General features: G+C 50.4%; 2 protein-coding genes across 3 annotated transcripts in view; both read right to left on the reverse strand.

Annotated features, from left to right (window-relative positions):
* Positions 1–2968: 2968 nt before the first annotated feature.
* Positions 2969–6592, reverse strand: SHISA4 (shisa family member 4). The gene is made up of 5 exons (XM_010590208.2): positions 6419–6592; positions 5897–6068; positions 4921–5054; positions 3717–3884; positions 2969–3470 (listed from the first exon to the last, which is right to left on the reverse strand). Exons 1-5 carry the CDS (start codon positions 6489–6491, stop codon positions 3424–3426), a joined length of 594 nt encoding a protein of 197 aa, XP_010588510.1. The 5' UTR covers positions 6492–6592; the 3' UTR covers positions 2969–3423.
* Positions 6593–18670: 12078 nt separating this feature from the next.
* IPO9 (importin 9) overlaps positions 18671–20971 on the reverse strand; it is a 56451-nt gene continuing 54150 nt past the window's right edge. For both annotated transcript variants that reach the window (XM_064273397.1, XM_003410220.4), the window contains exons 22-24: positions 20652–20753; positions 20359–20435; positions 18671–19919 (exon numbers count right to left, since the gene is read on the reverse strand). In XM_064273397.1, the coding sequence (XP_064129467.1) occupies positions 19809–19919; positions 20359–20435; positions 20652–20753 (290 nt within the window). In that variant the 3' untranslated portion in view covers positions 18671–19808. The remainder of the gene's footprint in view (positions 19920–20358; positions 20436–20651; positions 20754–20971) is intronic.

Raw genomic sequence — 20971 nt, forward strand, 5'->3', positions numbered from 1 at the left:
AGGGGCTGCAGGCCAGGCGCTAGGAGTCTGGAGACGTTTCAAGAGGCACAAGATGTGGGGGCAGGGCACCCACCCAGCTGCTTCTGGACCATCAAGATGGCACATCACTGCCTGGAGTACTCCTGTGCTGGCACTCACCTCTTGGACAGGACACCTTCCCTTGGACTCTCAGTGTCTTCCTCTCCAGTCTCCTCCTGACTCCCCTTTCCCTTCAGTGACTCCCCCGCCTCTTCCTTGCTAGCGTGTCCCTTGACCCCAATTGTAATTCTTTGTATCCCTGCCCTGGCTGGCTCCCTGCAGGGAACTCTTACAATCCCACCTTTAGCCCTGCCTCCCTCCCGCCCAGTTTCTGGGCAGCCCCCAGGAAAGCAGTTCACTTGTTTGTGTAAAAGACATGGCTCTCAGACCCTCCCCCAATGTCCCCTCTCAGTCCAGCAAGACCCCATTTACCCAACTGGGCTCCCCTAATCCTTGAGGGCCACTATCCCCTCATACCCCGTACACCTGCCTGCTCTTGTAGGGTGCCTGATTGGTTTTTGAGGGGTTCTGGTTGAGGAACAGGAGCCCTGGTGGCGCAGTGGTTAAGAGCTCTGGCTCTAGCCAAAAGGCCAGCAGTTAAATCCACCGGCCGCTCATTGGAAACCCTATGGGGCAGTTTCACCCTGTTCTGTAGACTCGCTATGAGTCAGAATCGACTCAACGGCAATGAGTTTGGTTTCTTGGTTTTGGCTGAGGAACAAGGTAACTTGAAGGCTCAGTTACAGCTCTGTACTCCCCCTGGTCCTACTGGGCCGTCCTTATTCCCCTAGTGATGAGCCAGTGGGAATAGGGTCAGAGAAGATTATAGCGCTTTGGGAGGGATATGGAGTGTTGCCCATTTAAAGAACTCCAGAGCCTCTCTGCTCAGAGCATATGAAAGCCCCACTTTGTCAGTTCCCCCCTTTTCTTAGAATTTTCTTGTTTTTCAGTGCTTTGCAGAGTTAATTGACTGGGAATATTGAAAGGGGTACAGCCAGCAGGTATGACTGGGGTAAACCTGCCTCCAACCCCAGGCTACAAAGCAATTTTTAATTGGCCCCAGGGTTTTGTTTCAAGGATAATTAATCAATTTTGACTGTTATGGCCTTGGAGCCCTGGTGGCACAGTGGTTAAAAGTTCAGCTGCCAACCAGGTCGGCAATTCGAATCCACCAGCGGCTCCTTCAAAATCCCATGGGGCAGTTCTACTCTACCCTATGAGGTGGATATGAATTGGAATCAACTTGATGGCAACAGGTTTTGTTTTGTTTGGTCATGGCTTTGCATAAACTTATACTCATCTCTCAGGAAAACTTAGAAACAAGCTGCAAATCTCCACTTCCCACGTTCAGGGGAGAGAGAAGACTGGGCTCCAAATTCAGAGATAACCTGGTGACCCTCTATCCTGGAGTGTGAAGAACAGGACTCGAAGCCAGAGCGCTCCTGGAGACCCAGCTGCCCCCTGCTTCTCCCCATCCTCAAAGAGAAGGCAGATGCATAGCTATGGACCCACCAACCTCAGCTGTCCCTCCCTGTCTGGATTTCACTGGGAAGAAGGGGGCAGAGTCAGGGGCCCAGCTCTGCCCACAGGAGAAGTCTCTGACCCTGGCCCCAAAGCAGCTGGCCCAGAAGCTCCTGCCTTCAGGGCAATGTTACCAGAGTCTCCTGAGATTGTAGGGGTTGCAGACCTCTGGGGACATGGTCAGCACACCAGCCAATTCAGAACCCAGCTGCAAGAGGCTGCAGGAGTCCAGAGGCCAGAGGAAGAAACCTGAGCGGCAGGCAAGAGAGCAGGGCCCAAGGCTGAGGAAGGTAGGAAAGAAGGTTGACCCAGGAGGAGGGGCTTGGGAGAAGGAGGAGACCGTGGGCTGGTGTGGCTTTGCCAAGCTGAGCTGGCACTTGTCCACTTCAATTAAAAACTATAAAACTTCCTTCCCTGGATCTATCACCAGACAGTTCCTGAGGGCACAAAAACTGTCCCAGGGAGCAAGGCAAGGCAAGAAGTTCTAGTTAGATGCCCAGGCAGCGCCAGGGGTGGGGGCACCCCCCGCCTCCTCCCAGATTGCCTCTTCTTGGCAGAATTTGTGGGAGAACGGGGAGGATAAAGTCCTGTCCTCACTGCCTGACCTGATGGGGGCACACAGTGTCCCCTGGGGATCCCAGGCAGCTGATGGAAGCACCTTGTCTTGCAGCAGTCTCAGAGTGGCACACAGCCTCCTAGTCCTAGGACTCCAGATCTGGAAACTAACAGGACTAACAGTTTCATCTACATTTCATTGCACCCTCATGACAGTCCTCTGGGATAATTATTATCTCCACTCCATAGAGGAGGAAACTGAGGCTTCTAGGCCTCCAGAGACACGCCTGAGGTCAGACAATGGTAGAGCCCAAATTCAAATCTAAGTGTACCTGAATGAGGTTCCTGAGTAGTGAAAATGGTTTGCACTCAAATTCTACAAGGTTACTGGTTCAAGCCCACCCAGTGGTACTGCAGAAGGAAGGCCTGGTGATCTGCTTCAGTGAAGATTATAGCCAAGGAAACCCTAAGGAGCACAGCTCTACTTTGTAACACATGGGGTCGCCATGAGTTGGAATCAACTCAACGGCAATGGGTTTGTTTTTGTTGTTGGTACCTGAACAGGGGAGGTGCCTCAGTACAGGTGGCAGTGCCTAAGACGGTCAAGGAGGCCTGACCCCTAGTGGGAAATCTCAGTAACGCAAGTGAGCACCCTCCTCCCAGCTGTGGCAAAATCCACCTGACTGGCTTTGGGAAGCAGTCCAAGGATCCTCGGCCTGGGGTGGCTGTGCCTGTGGATGGGTTTAGGGCGGTGCTGCACCCCAGCCTTGCTGCCTGCCCTCCTCCCCTGCTTTTGGGAGATGGAGGTGCAGCAGTCTGGCCCAGTTGAAGGCAGTGCTGCTAGGTGTGGATGGGCCCAGTGATAGGACAGATGTGAGTTACATCTTTACAACTTTAATCCAGCAGGCCAGAGCCTGGGCCATAGGGGCAGCCAGAGAGGAGGGCTACTGATGACTGCCGATGGAGCTCCTGCGCGCCTCCATCCCATCCCAGGGTGGGCAAACAGGAGGGGCCCAGCCTTCCTGGCTGGGATCCTGGGAGTAGAAGGGCTATTTGAAAGCAGGAGCTATGACCCTCTCTTGCCCCCAATAAAAATAAGCTCACCAACTCCAAGCCCTCCCACCCACCCCTCAATCATGGCCTAGTTCCAGCTCAGTTCCTGTTTCACTCCCCTGGGGCTCTGTCCCCAGTGGAACCCAGGGCTTGGCTTGGTCTGGGGCCTGATGACTAGAAGACCCCTGCCCACCCCAGGGTCAGATGCAGGTATGGGACAGGGGCATCATCGAAGTTTGGCGTCACTGAAGGGGCAGTGGAAACACAGCTGGTTCCTCAGGCTCCAGGGTAGGAAGGCTGTGGTGGCATATAGGGGGGAGGAGCTGAAAGCCAAGGAACCAGAGTGAGCGTCAGTGGTGGGGCAGAAGGGTAGGAAACACCCTTTGCCTCCCCCCACACATCCCCCTGGCATGCAGGACCCATGGGGAAGAGCTGGCCCGCAGGTTTCCAGCTCGAGGTGGAGGCGGTCTGGGAGAGGAAATATCTGGGGGTGACAGAGGGGCAGGGGAGGGCCCAGAGCAGGGGGTGGGGAGTAGGCAGGAGCAAGGGGCTCCAGACTGCTTACTTACCTGCAGGGTTGTAGACAGGGGGCCCAGTGGGGTAGAATGGATACTGCGGAGCAGGACCACTAGGCGGGTACATGAAGCCAGGCTGTGGGGGTGCTGGGCCAGCTTTGGGGTCCTGGGGGTATGGGTACATTGGCTGCACTGGGATGCCTGTCATCGGAATCTCCTGGCCTAGGTGAGGGACAAGGATAAGCACTCAGAGCTCTGCCTCCTATGGGAAGCCTCCTCTTCCTGCCCAGGAAACAAAGGGAAGGACGCTGGAGCCACTGCCCTCTGGCCGACTCCAGGCTGACCACCTGAGGCCTTTGCCCCCAGTCCCTTCTTGGCAGAGTTTGGCAGGGAGCTGTGCAGGTGGCCCTAGCTGGTCTCTCTGTGTTTAGCACATCTGCTGCCCTTAGCAGGTTTCAGAGACCTCAGGAGCCAGAGAGCACAGCCCAGGGAATGCCCCACCTGGGCAAGGAGGCAGCTTCAGGGGCTGGTATCTTGTGATCCAGCAGAGCTGCCATCAAGGGGGTCCTCCCGCAGCCCTTCTCTCCCACACTGACCCCCCACATGGTGTCACAGTCCCTGTGCCCCACCAGGTTTGGGCCTATATGTCAACACGCAGGCACATGTTCCACTGCACACTGGAGCACACCCAATTAATATTCACTGCCACAGACCCCATGGTTCCCTAGGTGGCGCAAATGGTTAAGCACTCAATTACTAGTCAAAAGATTGGCACACCCCGAGGAGCCTTGGAAGACAGGCCTGGCAATCTGCTTCCAAAAGGTCACAGCCTGGAAAACTGTATGGAGCAGTTTTACTCTGCACACATGGCGTAGCCATGAATCAAAATCGACCTGATGGCAACTAGCAACAACAGCCAGAGACCCCATTTTGTGTACATGCTGAGAGTCACGTGCACGCATAGACACTGCATACACGTGCACACAGGCTTCTATGGAAGACTGCCCCCCGCCCTGTGCCCACCTGAATATTCATGTGCATGCACACGCTTGTACACACAGTCCAATGTTCAGATACGCCGCTGGACACGTTCTAATATTCATGGGTCTACAAGTATACTTCTAGGTGTACGCGTTGGCAGGTGTGTGAACAGAGAAGCACGCATTACTACAGAATTCACACGTTCTGGAACTCTCTGGCGTGCACCATGAGCCTCCGCCCAGCCCATCTCTGGCCAATCTTGCCCAGCACTGTGTACCTTCAAACGGGCTCTGTAGCTGCTGGCGCCGGCGGTACAGGTAGCAACAGGAACAGAGGAAGCAGCAGATGGTGGTGGCAACCACAGCAACAAAGAGGATCACGGCTGAGGCGATGCCTGCTATGGTCTTGGGACTTTAGACAAAGAACAGGCCCTCTCACCTTCTGACACTCATAGGAGGGCGTCCTCATTATGATGACCATAAAACTGTGCTCCAACTCGTGGCCAGCAGGGGGCCACAGCATGATGGGATTTGGAGTTCCTTGTGGGGCTCTACCCAGTGGCTGTCCCTGTGGAGGAGATCTTAGCGGACCTCCACTTCCCAGCAGGCTCTGCTGCCTGACTAGCTAATGTGAGGCATGCTGGGATTTGTAGTGTCCCCCCCTTCCCTAATTGCTCCTACATCTTCAACTTAATTGATTAGACATACAACATGTTAGCACTGGGAGGAGTCTTAGAAATTAACATACAGCCATCTTTTTCAAAGCCCAATTCGATCATATAGTTATCAGCAGTCTCCTTCAAAAAGAAGTTTAAAAATCACTAATTTTGTCAACCTCCTCTTTTTATGAAGAGGAAACAATGATCCACAGAAGGGACGCTACCGGGGATAACCACACCGTTAGTAAGATATCTAACTCAACTCTCCTGCCTTCTTGCCAGAGCCCTTTCCACAAAGCTACACTGCAGTCTGGGTGTTAACCCTGTTCCCTCCCTCTGCAGGATAAGAAGGGGAGGGCTCCAGAAGGAACCTGAAAGCACTCAGACCAGCCCAAGCTTATGGTAGGACTTCCAAGTCCCAGAGCCAACCATCCAGCTTCTTCTATTAAAGCTACAGTCCTGCGTTTCCGCTAGGAACGTGGAGGTGGACCATGGAGAGGAGCCAGGGTGCTGGCAGGGAGGAAAGAACGGCCAGGGAGGCCTCCTGAGAAGAGGAAATGGAGAAAGGGGTGTGGATGAGGATGCAGGAGCCCACCTGAAGGCCAGGCAGTGCTTCTGCTGCCTCTCCGTGATGAGCAAGGTCAGGTCCCTGCAGCAGTACCGTTGGTAGCAGGTCCCGCAACAGAAGGTGAAGAACTCGCAGTCAAACCCTGGATGCCAGGAGCCATTCCGATCCAGGTACCACAAGCAGTCCTCACCAGCCAGCGCTGTGGACAGGAGTGGGGGTGCCCAGTGGTCGCCAGATCAGTTCATCTCCAGCCGCCCCTAGCCTCACTCTCGCGTGGCCCCCAGCCCGCTGGCTCCCAGGCACTGGGGTGGCCGTCTGGTCTCTACCTTGAGGGTCTCGGCCCCCAGAGGCCTCTTCCGGGACCTGACCCCGTGCTCCGGGGTCAGCTTCCCATGGCCCAGCCCCGGCCCCCTCTCTCCTTCCGCTCCCTGCTGACCCTGCAGCATCCAGGGCGCGCGCGGCACCACCAGGGCCTCCGGAGAGCCCCGCGCCGAGACCCCTCCGGCCAGCCCCTCTTCTCCCCACCAGCCTCGCTCCCCATCCGCTCACCGAGGGGAGCCCCCAGGACCAAGAAGACGACTGCAGCGAGCGGCGCGGCCCGGCAGAGCCCCGCAGGGGGCATGGTGGAGGTTGGGCGGCCGGGCCCGGCCGTCCGGAGAAGGGACGGCTGGACCAAGCCCGCCAGCGGGAGCTGCGGCGGGGCCCAGCGCCGCCAGACTCGGGCTTGTCGCCCTCCTCCTCTGGGGGCGGAACTAAGCGCCCGGCCAGCGGTAACCCTGCCCGCGCCACGCCGCGCACCGCCCAGGGATCCACCCACCGGCGACGCCCACCCAGCCCCGGCGCCCGAGCTGGGCGCCCCTCGCCTAGTCCGACAGTGCCCTCTTCCCCTGTCACCGACTCCACGGCAGCTCCTCCCGTCCGAGCCACCGTAGGCAGCGTGGGCCACCCCCGCTCCCCCTTCCCCGCGTGGGCTCAATCAATATGTCGGACCCCAGGAGACCCGGTCCTCGTGCCATTTCCGAATGCTTAGACACATGGGCCAAGCCTGGAGGGGCCCAGCAGGACTTTCCCCCTGCTTCAGTGTCCAGCCCGGGACGTCCTGCGGAGGGGAGGGAGGGAGGGAGGAAAGGGGAGCGGCTGGGAGTCACCCCACCCCCATTCCCAGAACACAGGCATCCATTGAGAGGCAGCTCAGAGCGGCTTTGTCCCCAGCCATGCCCACAGCCTTGGCCCTGCCAGCTGCATTGGCTCCCTGAGATGGCCCCTTCCCTCTTTGAGTGGACAAGGCTGGCACTCACCAGCCCATGGCCCCACAGTAAGGATGGTAGGACACTGGGGCTACCTAACCCAGTGCTGTCTAGGTTCCATCAAGTCACCCTTCGCAGTAAAACCTTTTTCTGCCCCTGCCAGGAGAACTTCTTCACAGAGCAATCCTGAAGAAATACTGTATTAGTCGGGAGAGCAAAAGTTCATTACAGGTGGAGGCCGTGCTTTGAGGTGGAGGGAGTCAATCAATCCACTTACAAATTTATATGTGCACCCACTGAGTGCCAGTGACTGTACCCTATGCTACACTGAGTACCCTGACCAGGAACTGCAAATCAAACTAGAGAGGAAATCAAAAGCCTAACTTAGTTCCCAGCCACGGTGCAACCTTTTACAGAGCACTTTGACATCTATCTCATTGGAGGCTCTCCACAAGCCCATGAGCTAAGCAAGGCTGGCAAATACTGTTATCAATCCCGTTTCACGGATAGAGGAACCAGAGCTCAAGGAAGGTAAAGACTTGGTCAGGTAACACAGCCAATAAATGGCATAAGACCCAAGTCTTCTAAATCTGTGCTGTGCCCCTGCGGCAGTAGAAGGTGCGGACAATGAGTGTTTCTGGTGTTCTTGGCTGAGGGAACGAGGGCAGGGCACGGCAGGCCTGGCAGAATCCAAATAGTTTGGAGGAGGGCAGCCAAAAGGGGAGTGCTGCCATCCCGGGCCCCCTGTGGGCACTGGTCCACCCATACAGGAGAGCGGGAGTGAGGAGAGGACTGGCTCCTGCCCCAGGCAGTTGCTGGTGGTCTGATGTGTTGGTAAGAGTATGTACTCACACGGGACACAGCCATAAATGTCGCAGCAGAGGGACAGAGAGACATCTGGTAATTTACCACCACCTACACACAGTCCATTCCCATTCGTTTCCTGTTTCCTAAGCCGCAAGCTCCACGAATGCCCAGACCATGTGGCTGTGTTCACATGGTCCCCAGCCTTAATAGTAGGTGCTCAATCACTGTTGGTTGACTCAGGTGAAAAGCTGTTCAAGGCTGGCCCTCCTACGTGTACTCTTTACTGGTCTAAAAACCAAACCAAACCCATTGCCATCGAGTCAATTCCGACTCAGAGTGACCCTATAGGGCAGAGTAGAACTGCACCACAGGGTTTCCAAGGAGTGGCTGGTGGATTTGAACTCCCGACCTTTGGCTAACAGCCAAGCTCTTAACCACTGTGATGCCAGGGCTCCCTATCTGGTCTGTCTCATCATTATCCCTTCTTTTCAGTGTCTTTAGTCTCTCCCTTCTTATTTTTCCCTAGGAAAAATAAATCTCACGTCTCACCTATTTAAAACAAAACCAAGCCACATGGTTCTGGACGCTCATTCCCCTCTAATTACTTTCATGCTTTTCTCCTTTTTCTCCAATTAGTCCTCCCAGGACTAGTTGGAGAAAAGCCTATGTTCCCAGTTGACACTTGCTGCTCACCATGACACCTAGCTCTCACCATGACACCTAGCTCTCACCAGTATCACTAGTGATTTTCTAATTGCAAAATCCTAGGAAAATTTTCCAATCCATGGTACAGGAGTGATTAGGACTAGGAAAGAGAGTGAGGAGGGGGCTGTGGGCAGGCCAGTGGGGAGAACTGGAAGAATAGGCACTGCTTAGCAGGTGATGCTGAAGCTTGGAGATGGAGAGCCATGGTAATAGACCTGGGTCTTGGGAGAAGCCTTGGGAAAGAGTGAGGAAGTGTGCTGGGTCTAGGGAGGGACTGTGGGCCCTGGCATGGGGTTGTGGGAATTTTCAGGCCTGGAGAGGCTTCATGGCATCTTCTCCAGGTGAGGGCACCCAGGATCATTCTCCCCTCACCACTGGCTTTCAGCTTTCAGCCCCCAGGAAGAGGGAGAGTAATTTTCATGGAAAAGGGAAGGCAGAGAGTCATCTGTGATCAGATGGGACAAAATACAGGTTTTGACAGTACCAGGCTCTCCCCAGGGTGCCTGGAATATGATGATAACACTTATGAACACCATGTGTTGGCCAGTGTTGTAAGCACTTTTACATATATTAATTTACTTATCCCTCAACTATTAGTTATCTCTATTACAAATGAGGCAACTAAGGCACAAAGAAGTTAAATAACTTGCCCAAGGTCCCACAGCTGTGGTGGCGGTCATCCCTTTAATATAAAAAATACTAATAACCACCATTCTGAACATTAGATGTGACCCAAGTACTCTGCTGGGGCCTTATCCTTGCCATCTCACTTAACCCTAGTAACAGCACTGAGAACGAGCTCATCCCATTGTACAGGTTCAGGAAGTGAGGTTTGGAGAAGTGAATTCCCCCAGTTCACACAGCAGCGGTTTGAAATTGGGCTACTGTGACTTCAAAGCCCAGGCTCTTCCACTCCACCTCCTGCCTCTCCTTAAACGTGTCTCAGATGCCCAGGGCTATGCCTGGCATACACAGCATGCACTCAGGGAAACTTCATGCCCAACCCTTATCCCCAGAAGAGTCTGGACTTGGAGTGGCGGGAAGGGTGGGTAGCTGGGAATATCTGGAGTGGAAGCTGGGCTGAGGGGAAGGGCTAGGACCATGCTTGTGACCCAGTTTGGGTTTGGCCTGGGGCTGTGGTAGGAGTGCTCTGTTGAGACACCTCACTCCTGGGCTGAATGAGTGGACTGCAAGGCTGGGGCACTCCTGAGGCCCTCCTTGACCTTCCCAACCTTCCCAGGCCTTGGGCCTTGAAGCCTCCATCCCTGAGACTCCTGCCTCCCCCCTCTCGCCACTCCCTCACATGTGTGATTTGAGTTGAGCCCTTCCAAGGTAAAGGTATCCCCTGCTTTCCTACTTCCTGCTCCTTGGGAGAACCCTCTGGGCTACACTGCCCTTCTTCTCTCTGCCCAACCCCTGCAGACAGGTAATACATATTTTTTCCCTTGGAAGAGCCTGAGTCTTTTCCTCCATCAGAGTGAATCTCATCACTGTTTCTCCTTGTATTCCACAGCTGGGGAAAGCAAGGCCAAGAGCTCCAGGAACTTGGTCAAGTTGGGGACTGAAGGAACCCAAGTCTCCTGGCTTCCAAAGCCCCAGAATAAACAAACATCTCTCCTAAATCAGAAAGTTTATCCTGGTGTCTAGCTTTAATCTGTCTTGTTGTAAATGAAGGTGTTTGTTCTCTGCGTGGGAGGGAGCTGGGGAGGAAGGAGCTGTTCCTAGGATTCCAGGACCACTCTTCCCCCCAGGGATCCTTAGCAGCACCTTTGCAGGATTGTTCCTCCCAGAATACCAGGCTCCTGCTTTGTTCGCAGGGTGCTTGGGACAGACTGGGCAGCCTGGGCCCCAGGAAAGGAAGGAGTGTAGCCAGGCTGGCTTGGGTGGCATCTGTGAGCACCCCCTGCTCAGGCACACCCTGAGGCCTGTGGGAGCCAAAGCAGTCCCAGGCAGCCAGTTCCTGGCCTCAGGAGCCCAGCCCAGCCAGTGGGGCAGACAGCGGAGGGCCAGGTTATCTTTAAATGGTACCTTACTCAGCCTGCAGCTCTGCCAGCTGGGCAGGGTGGGGGCAGACAAGTGTTATTTTGGGACTTGAGGATAAGGGAGGAGGAAAGCTCTGTTTACAGATGTCCCCTGCCTGTCCCCATTCCCCCAACACTCCTCCCCTTCCTGGTATGGATTTGGGGACATGGGCCTCCAGCTGTCCCTTTCCACCCTGGGGTCTCTGTTTCAGCCTAGCCCTGTTACCCACCTACACAGATGGGAACTGTTGGATCTACAGAGACCCAGGGTCTTTCTTGGAGAACGCAGCTCTGCCAGGGCAGATTTAGTTGGTGAGAAATGCATTAGACTTGTGACTAGACTACTAATAGCTATCATTCATTGAATACTTAATATGATGCAGGCATTACAAAGTGCTTCGTATTATATTGGCTTTATTTAATCCTCACAATCACTCCATGAAACAGATATTAGACTTATACCTGTTTTTTGGATTAGAAAACAGAACCAAAAACCAAACCTGTTGCCATCAAGTTGATTCCAACTCATAGCGACCCTATAGGACAGAGTAGAACTGCCAAGGAGTGGCTGGTGGATTCGAACTGCCGACCTTTTGGTTAGCAGCTGAGCTCTTAACCACTGTGTCACCAGGGCTGAGGCATAGATAATTTAAGTAGTTTACTCAACGTCACCCAGCTGGTAAATAGCAGAGACAGAATTCAAACTCAGGCAGCAGGAGGGGACTAATCATAAGCAAGGTCCTCACAGGCTTGTATCTACTTACTAATCTGTAGTGTACAATTCCACATGGATTTCAAAGATGTTGTGAAATCCATGTGAAACTGTGCACTACAGGTTACTAAGTAGACACAAGCCTGTGAGGACCTCACTTATTGGGTAATCTGTCCCCGCCAGGCAGTCTGGCTTGAGTTCATGCTCTTAACCACCAACTGGAGTAAAGTCCAGCTCTGCCACTTACTGGCTCTGCAAGCTTGGAGAAACCACCTAACCTCTCTGGTCTTTGTTTTCTCATCTGTAAAATGGAGTATTGCTCAGGAGAACTCAAATCCACTTGCATTCTGGTCCAGCCTCTCTCCCTGTTCGATGGAAACAAACAAAAATACTTAAGGTCACACAACAGGTCATTGGCAGCGCCTGGGTGGGAACCCAACCTTCCTGACTCCACATCCATTTCTGGGCTCTTGCTAATGAGTTTCCATGTGCCACACAATTGGAAAAGCAGCTCCCTGGCAGGGCACACACAGGTTGTCAGTGGTGAGAGCCAATGAGGGGTATGAAATCAGGTATGAACTTGCAGTCCCAAAATCAGGAGTGGAAGAAATGCCACATTTTTCTTAAAAACAGAGTTAGCTCAGATTCTGGGTCTCTATCCCGCCAGCTGGTGCAGAATTTGTTTTTATTATAGTTTGCTCCCCTTGCCAGAAAAATCATGAAAAGGTCCTGGGTTTTCACAGTGCAGAATACTGGGGTGGGCACTTAGGCCTCAGTCCACACAGGTTCTGCTGATAAGGCCCATAGGGACCTTCCCTGGGCACCTTGGTGCCCAGGTTCAAGCCTCCCCAGGGACTTCAGTCATTTCCCTAGGCAGTGCCCACATCTCCAGGTGCTCTACCAGGGTTGGGGCAGGGCCTTCATCATTCACAGGCCCCAGGGACTTCTGTTCCCTATTTGTCTTTAGGGAACCCCCTTCTCTCCGTCTTCCCTAGGACCCTGGGCCTAATCTTAGTTCACTCAAGCTTTCACAATAGGGTCCAAAAGCAGTTCTACTTTCTACCCTGTAAAAACAAGGCAAGAACATGCAAAGAATTTGGTTTATATTCTTGGAATAAGGAAGGGAAAAAAATCTAGGGAAAGCAAGGGAACACACCTCTAATTTATAACGTCACGCAGACGAACACAGAAACAGCTAGCTCAGCAGCTGGGGTGCAGGAGCCAGGCTACCACTGCTCTGTCCTCTGCCCCCCCGAGCAGGGCCGCGGCACTGCAGTCCCTTCCTCAGAGCTGTTCTCCCCAGAGCTCGCCAAGACCTTAATTTAGAGCAGCAGCATCTGCGGAACTGAATCGAGTCACAGTCCAACCCAGGGCATCAGGAAGAGGGAGCCAAACACAGCTCCCAGCTACGGGGCGGAGAGGAGGGCACACTTAGAGGGAGCCAAACACAGCTCCCAGCTACGGGGCGGAGAGGAGGGCACACTTAGAGGGAGCCAAACACAGCTCCCAGCTACGGGGCGGAGAGGAGGGCACACTTTTCACCATTTGAGATGCTTTAAGTCAGTCATTTTTACTTCTAACTACAACCCTGTAAGGTATTAGGTCCCCATTTTACAGATGAGGAAACTAAAGCTTAGAGGGGACATGCCACTTGCTTCAGCTCCCTCACTTTCCAGCGATGGTATTTTCCCAAGTCAGAACAACTCGAAGGCTTGCAGGGACTTTCTAGGCCTTCTAGTCAGGTCAGTGGTTCCTCATTGTGTTGCTTCCTGCACTGCATTTGCTACAAAATCAAACATACCAAACAAGTCTAAAAGACTTGGTGTGATCTGCGATTTTAGGAAACCAACAGTAACTCCGCCCTTTTCTCGCCTACTTAAGAAAATTGGAATGTGAGGGTCCTTACTAAGATGGCAGAAAGAACTGAAGAAAAAGTTCAAGCCTCGAGTTGCAATACTGAAGGATTCTATGGGCAAAATATTGAACAACCCAGCAAGCATCAAAAGAGCATGGAAGGAATATAGTCACTGTACCAAAAAGAATTGGTCCACATGCAACCATTTCAGGAGATAGCATACGATTAAGAACTGATGGCAATGGAGGAAGAAGTCCAAGCTGCACTGAAGGCATTGGTGAAAGGCAAGGCTCAAGGAATTGACAGAATACCAATTGAGATGTTTCAACAAACAGCTGCAACGCTGGAAATGCTCACTCATCTACGCCAAGAAATTTGGAAGACAGCTACCTGGCCAATTGACTGGAAGAGATCCATATCTGTGCCCACTCCAAAGAAAGGTGACCCAGCAGAATGCAGTAATTATTGAACAATATCATTAAATATCACACACAAGTAAATTTTTGCTGAAGATAATTTAAAGATGGTTGCAGCAGTACATTGATAGGGAACTGCCAGACATTCAAGCCAGATTCAGAAGAGGACGTGGAACAAGAGATATAGTTGCTTATATCAGATGGATCTTGGCTGAAAGCAGAGAATACCAGAAGCCTTAATTGTGCTCATACAGAACCTGTACATAGACCCAGAGGCAGTCAATCATTCGAACAGAACAAGGGGATACTGTGCAGTTTAAAATCAAGAAAGGTGTGCATCAGGGTTGTGTTCTTCCACCATATTTATTCAATCTGTATGCTGAGCAAATAACCCAAGAAGCTGGACTATATGAAGAATGTGGCATCAGGATTGAAGGAAGACTCATTAACAACGTGCGTTATGCAGATGACACAACCTTGCTTGCTGAAAGCGAAGAGGACTTGAAGCAGTTACTGAGGAAGATCAAAGACTACAACCTTCAGTATGGATTACACCTCAATATAAAGAAAACAAAAATCCTCACAACCTGACCAATAAGCAACATCATGATAGGAGAAAGGATTGAAGTTGTCATTTTTTTTTTTTTTTTTTACTTGGATCCACAATCAATGCCCATGGGAAGCAGCAGTCAAGAAATCAAAAGATGCATTGCATTGGGGAAATCTGCTCAAAAGAGCTCTTTAAAAATATTGAAAAGCGAAGATGTCACTTTGAGGACTAAGGTGCGTCTGATCCAAGCCATGATATTTTCAATTACCTCATAGACATGTGAATTATGGTGTTGGTGAGGAATACTGAATATACCATGGACTGCCAGAAGAACAAACCTGTTTGGAAGAAGTCCAGCCAGAACATTCCTTAGAAATGAGGAAGGTGAGACTTTGTTTCACGTACTTTGGACACGTTGTCAGGAGGGAACAGTCCCTAGAGTATATGCTTGGTAGAGGATCACCGAAAAAGAGTAATGTCCTCAATGAGATGGACACAGTGGCTCAAGCACAGCAATGATTGTGAGGATGGTTCAGGACCCGGCAGGGTTTCGTTCTTTTGTACACAGAGTCGCTATGATTCAGAACTGACTTGATGGCAGATAACAATGCTGAACCTGCACCAATCCATCAGAGAAAGGTAAACAATTCACAAATTTTTGTATTTTATTACCAGGTTACTTTTGGCCGCTTTACTACTGGAATCCTGGTACAGTGGTTAAGATTTAGTCTAGCCCCCTGTGGGAATGGAGGATTTTTCCACAACAAATAGGACCCCAATTCAATGTCCAGCCTCTGACTGGGCACTTCTGATGCAGAGTTGTCTCTTTCAGAGAATCTTTATCAGTCATCAAGTCCTTTGGACTCCACCTCACCAACATTTCACTCCTCTCTTTTCTATTCCACCCCCTCTAGTTACAGCCAGGGCTTCGAAGCCCTGCTGAGAATTTGCATTTCTAAGTTCCCCGATGAAAATTTGCATTACCACCCCAGATATACTTACTCAGAATCTACATTTTAACAAGATTCTCAGGTGAGTCTTACGTATAACTTCTTTGGAACTTGTTAGAAATGCAGATTCTCAGCAGGGTTTCGTACCAGATGAACAGGTTCCGAGCCCTGGGCACAACCTTAGTCCAAGCTTTCAGTCTCTCTCACCTAGACTGTTGCCACTGCTGCCAGGCTGAATTGTCTCAAGTCTTCCTTCAACGAGGCTCCGTCGAGTCACCTTTCTGGCCATATATTTTCATCACTAGAATGTTTTTTAAAATGCAGATCTTATCATGTCACTTAACTGCTTAAAATCTCTGCATGGTCTCCCATTCCCTAAAGAGGAAGGTCTCATAAGACCCTTGATCATCTGGTCCTCACTTGTCCTTCCAGATTTTTTTTTATTTATGGTAGTTTTTCTGAAACACTTCCTTTTCTCTGCAATGTCCTACCCCACCCTCATCTGCCTAGAAATGGAGGCAGAACAGAGAAATGGTAAAAAGTGCAGGCTCTTGGGCTTGGAATGCACCTGCCATGTCACCTTCAGTAGGTAACTTAACATCCCTGTGCGTTTCATTTGTAAACTGAGGTAAAATTACTTACTTGGCAGGGTTTTTAGGTGGTCTAAATGAGGTAACACAGGCAAAAGGGACAGTCATTGGCATTTAAGAAGTGCTCTTTAAACCTCAGCAGTTATTATCGTGAGCCACCTTGCAATAGTTCATTTCAAGGGTTATCTTCTCAGTGCAACCTCATTTTTCTCCCTTTCCCCAGCTGGAGGCCCTGGGTGATGCAAATGGCTAACGTGCTCAGCTGCTGACCAAACAAAAGGTTGGATGTTCGAGTCCACCCAGAGGCGCCTTGGAGAAAGGCCTGGCAATCTACTGAAAAATCAGTCATTGGAAACCCTATGGAGCACAGTTCTACTCCAACATGAGGTCGCCATAAGGGCAAATGGCAGCGATGGGTCCCCCAGTTACCATTAACCACTCTTTTTTACGCAACACTTTTAATTATTTGAAAACAGCATCCTAGTTCCCAAGTCTAAGTTAAGCATTTTCATTCTCGTCCCCTCCCAACTTTCTTTCACTTGATACAGTTTGGGTAGGTCCTGTCCACGTCTTGGTTCCTCTCTTGCAGACGGGCTCCCCACGTCGTGGGCCTCTTGGCTGAGTGCCAGGATGGAACACAGCGCTTGCTGACTGGCACAGGTAGTCTAAAACGACCCTCCGTGCCATTCTGGACAACATAGGTCTACCACCTTAGCCTAGGGCCATGCTGGATTTTTTGAAGATGCTAACAGTTTCTGGCATAATTAATACTCCTTACTGACATACAGCATTATTAGTGAGAGCACAGTATTCTATAATCCCTTTTTTCATAGATACTACTGCCAATTCACATACATTGAGATTGTCCATTTTTATAGCCTGTAGAAATAGGTTTGGATCCTAAATTCTGTCCATCTTCCCAGGCGTCTCCTGTTATCTAAAAATGTAATCAGCGTTCCTCCCTTATCTATTATTATTTCTTTCGTAAATAGGCTCAAGTGAGTGAGGCAGAAAAGAACTCATCTGTCATTAATATCAAAGAGACCAAGGACAGAGCTTTGAGGCACATCATCAGAAACCATCCCCAACAACGGGCTATTCTACATTTTGGTGGTCCCTGGCTAGCTACCAATTTCTCTCCCCAATACTTAGTGCAAATTATTTTCTTAATCTGTTGTACAATTTACACAAATTAAAGACTATGAGGCTAGTTTGGTATCACTTGTTCCTGAGTTCATAATGAACATTACCCCTGTGATCACATTTTTCAATATTCTTATTTGCTTTTGAGTCATCAATGTCACTCATAGGTCTGTGACTTACAGCTTCTTTCCTTGCACTTTCATCTGTTTTCCAGTCTTCTGGCTCTTCTTTCATTTCTGTTCAATTCTCTAAGATCAGGGAGAGCTCAGCCAACTCCCAAGAAACTCCTCATGGTGTCCTAGCTGCTATTCACCACAGTTAGGAGACTTGGAAGAGTAGCTAAATACTCTACTATTACCTTACTTATCTTGAATTTCAACTCCTTCAAACAATTACTACCAAAAAAAGTTGCTGTAAATTTTGACTCATGGTGACCCCATGTGTGTCAGAGTAGAACTGTGCCCCACAGGGTTTTCAACACTGTTAGCCCTGCCCTTTTTAGACTGAAGCTAATTCTTTGGCCAAAGAGAAAGACAAAATAGGAGCTAGAGTTCAACTTTCTGTCAACATTATTGGCCTCAAGCAGATCTCTTTTCTTCCCGTTCTGATACTGGACAGTCTCCCTGAATTCTTTTCTTCACCTAGAGAATATCTGCTCTGTATACCTGTTAAAAAGGTTATAGGATACTGTATGGGCAAATGCTCTGGAAACACAAGGAATTGCCTGCCACAGTAAGGTAAGGGATCTAAGACGCTCTGCCCTCATCCACAGCAGTATGTCTTCAGAGAAGGGGTGCCACCCCTCATCCCCAGTGATACTACGGCACTTGCCTTCAGGACTCAAATTCCCCTGAGGCAGACAGGAGGTCTAGTCCCGACTTAAAATCAGCACGAGGAGGAAGGATCCCTGCCAAGGGACTTAGAACCATTTTTGGCACTAGATATGGACTATTTTTCTGACTAGTAGGCCCACATCAATGTTAATCTGTTTGGGAGCCATAACCCTTCCCCAACTCAGCAGTTCAAAGCTGCTGACATAAGACCATCCTTTTGTGCCAAGTTCAGAGGCTGACTTGGCCTTGTGGAACAGCCCGCTACGTTAGCACTGAACCCAACTGGCAATGCCTTGAGATCAACAATTAGGTGGTGAAGTCTCCAAGGCTGATATCTGAGCAATACTTTGCCGGGCCTGCTGTCATTCCCGTAACACCAGTGATTTCTGGGGACTCAAGGGGGAAAAGCAGGATGGGGCAGAGGCAATATTAGCATCAGAACCACAGCTGGCAGCGGAACACACATGCTCTCAGGCTTTTCAAAGACTTGTAACATCCCACCCCACCCTGCTGTGGGGGTTGAACACCAGGGACACCTAGTGGCAAGAAGTCATTATTAGCTACAAAATCCTTAGGCTTCCACAGCAGTCCTGTAAATGTCCCATGTGGGGGGAGGGGGGAGAAAAGTCATCTTCCCACAAAGGAGTCTTGAAATCCTCGGTGGCTATTAAAAGTGGGGCACTATCACAGAAAAGGAAATGCTGGGCTTCTCCACCTTTCTTTCCTTGATTTTTCTTTTTTAATCTTCATTCACTCTGAATTCACAACAGACTAAATTTCCCAATTTAGGGACCTACCTTAAAAATACTTGAATGACAGTTCTCTAGGAATCACCTTGAGCTAGGTTAGCCAAAACACACTAGTGTGTCTAAATGGGCTCCACCTAATCCTTGTCTCCCTATTTTTATTTTCTTTCTAAAGGAAATCAAAGGCAAAAAGGTACCTGAGACACCTTATACCATACAGACTAAATTCATTTGTAAAGATTACTTTACTGTCCTAGAAAAATACACGTTGCAAATTTGAGGGCTACAACTTAACCACTTTAGAAGATTCCCGAGGGGGAGGGGAGTTAACTTTTGAATATCAGACTGTGTGGTAATGCGTGGGAGAGGCATATTAAATTTAGTTGGGTGAGTTGGATTTTTTTTTCTTCCAATCCTTTCCCCCCACCTTTTTTTCTAAAAAAGGAAAACCAAATTGCCATCTGTCCGGCTTAATTTGTGTGTGTGCATGTGTACATAAGACCGGCTTGGAAGAGGGGTTGGTTTGTGTCATGCAATGAAGCAAAAACAAGATGACTTCCTCTGACAGGGGAGCCGTAGTGTTACAGGAGGGAAGCAGGGAGGAGAAGTCACTGGAGAGGGCTTAGGATGGAGCTGTTTCCTCTTGTTCTTACTGAAAACCCAGAGCATCAGTGGTCAGGGCAGAAAGCATAATCATCTCTCAAGGGAATTCCTATCTGAATACATCAGATGTCCTATGAAAGTAGAAAGGTCTATTTTTGAATATAAATGGTCACGACTTCCTGTGCTCCTGAAAACCAAACCAAACTCACTGCCGTTGAGTTGATTCTGACTCATTGCAACCATGCAGGACAGAGTAGAACTGCCCCATAGGGTTTCTAAGGCTGTAAATCTTCACGGAAGCAGACTGCCACATCTTTCTCCCACAGAGTGGCTGGTGGGTTCGCACTGCTGACCTTTAGGTTAGCAGCTGAGTGCTTAACCACCATGCCACCAGGGCTCCTTGTGCTCCGGAGGTGGGACAAAATAATCCATGACGCACAATCCTTCTAGGCATCAATGCTTCTGGACTGGCCAGCAGGGAACTCTAGGAACACAGATGGGGACAGAGTTGGGGAGCAAAAAGGTTCTTGAGATGGGATGTCTTGAGGGGGACTTTGGAAAGTGTCCTTTGTTCCAGCATTCCTAAGTGACAGCGCTGGTGAGCTCGGTCTGAGTTGTAGTCAGTGTCACCCTGGTGAGGCCGAGGGCCAAGGGTCAGGAAGCCACTCTAGGTTGAGAAGTACATCTCAAGGCCAGTGAGGGCTGTAAAATGGTTTGTGGCTGGGCCAGGAGGAGGAGCAAATGCAGAAAGCCTCTTTCTTTTAGATGCCGATGGTCTGCAGAACCCGCCTCTCGTTGTCATTAAGGTGGCCTGAGAACATTATGTAGCAGGGCTGCTGAGCAAACTGGCACAGGAAGTCCGTGAGATATGCCTGGAGGGAGGAACAAGAGTGGCATTATGAGGGCTCTCAGGGTCACCCATCTGCAGTGTAGTAAGAATCACCACCAAGTGGTGTAGGGGACACTGGCTTTTGGACCAATCCCAGCTCCCTGAGAGATGGGTTTCTACATCTGGACTCCAGAGACTAAATTCCATAAGGAAAGAGACAAGTTTTTCAAAGGATATGTCATCCCTACCCTGAGGACTTTCACAACATAGCCTCGAGAAGCTGGATTATAGCACTGGAGTAAGACACTAAGGTGTGAAGTCCCAGCCCACCCAAAGCTGTTGACCACTCCGCAAGACAGCAACGCTCTCCTGAGGCCCCCATGAAGAGCTATTAATGGGTTTGATCCCACAAAATGCCGTATTCCTGCTTCTGTGGCTTGAGACATTGTCACTTGGAAGACATCTTCTCTGGACACCCTCACCTGCAGATCAATCTGGTAGAGAGGATCCTTCAGGGCATCAGGGTCATCTTCCTCATCATCCTCGTAGTAATCCTCCTCTGTCAGACACAGCCAACACGGTGAGGGTCAGGGTAGAGTCCCTGGTCAGGCCCCAGGTGGTGAGGTACCACCACAGCTGAGGCAGAAGGGGCAAAAGCCCAAGGAATGTGCCTTATGGGCCCACCACTCCCCTCTTCCTCTGGTACCCCATTCTCAGCACCCATGTGCAAAGAAAAGGTATTTTCCACGGCTGCCCTCTTCTCTTAACTGCTTACCATATTTACTTGAAGCAAGAATGTCAGATAAGAGCTGGCCAGCTAAACCATCTTCCTCCTCTTCCTCCTCCTCCTGGTCCTCCCACATATCATTGGAATCATCTACTTGAAAATGAAAAGCAGCTGGAGCATACTCATGCCTTTTCCCTCCCCAAATCCAAACAGGCCAGAACAGAAGTGCCCTAAGGGTTCCTGTAATGTGGCCTGTTGTCTTCAGTGGGAGAGAATCAGGAATGGCTAAACCCTCCCAATAAGCTGAATGGAAGAACCCAGAGTATTCTGGGAAGGTCACTGGAGATAAACGGTTGAGAAGCTCTTGA

This window comes from Loxodonta africana, chromosome 20 (assembly GCF_030014295.1).
Source record: "Loxodonta africana isolate mLoxAfr1 chromosome 20, mLoxAfr1.hap2, whole genome shotgun sequence".
NCBI classification, from domain to species: Eukaryota; Metazoa; Chordata; class Mammalia; order Proboscidea; family Elephantidae; genus Loxodonta; species Loxodonta africana.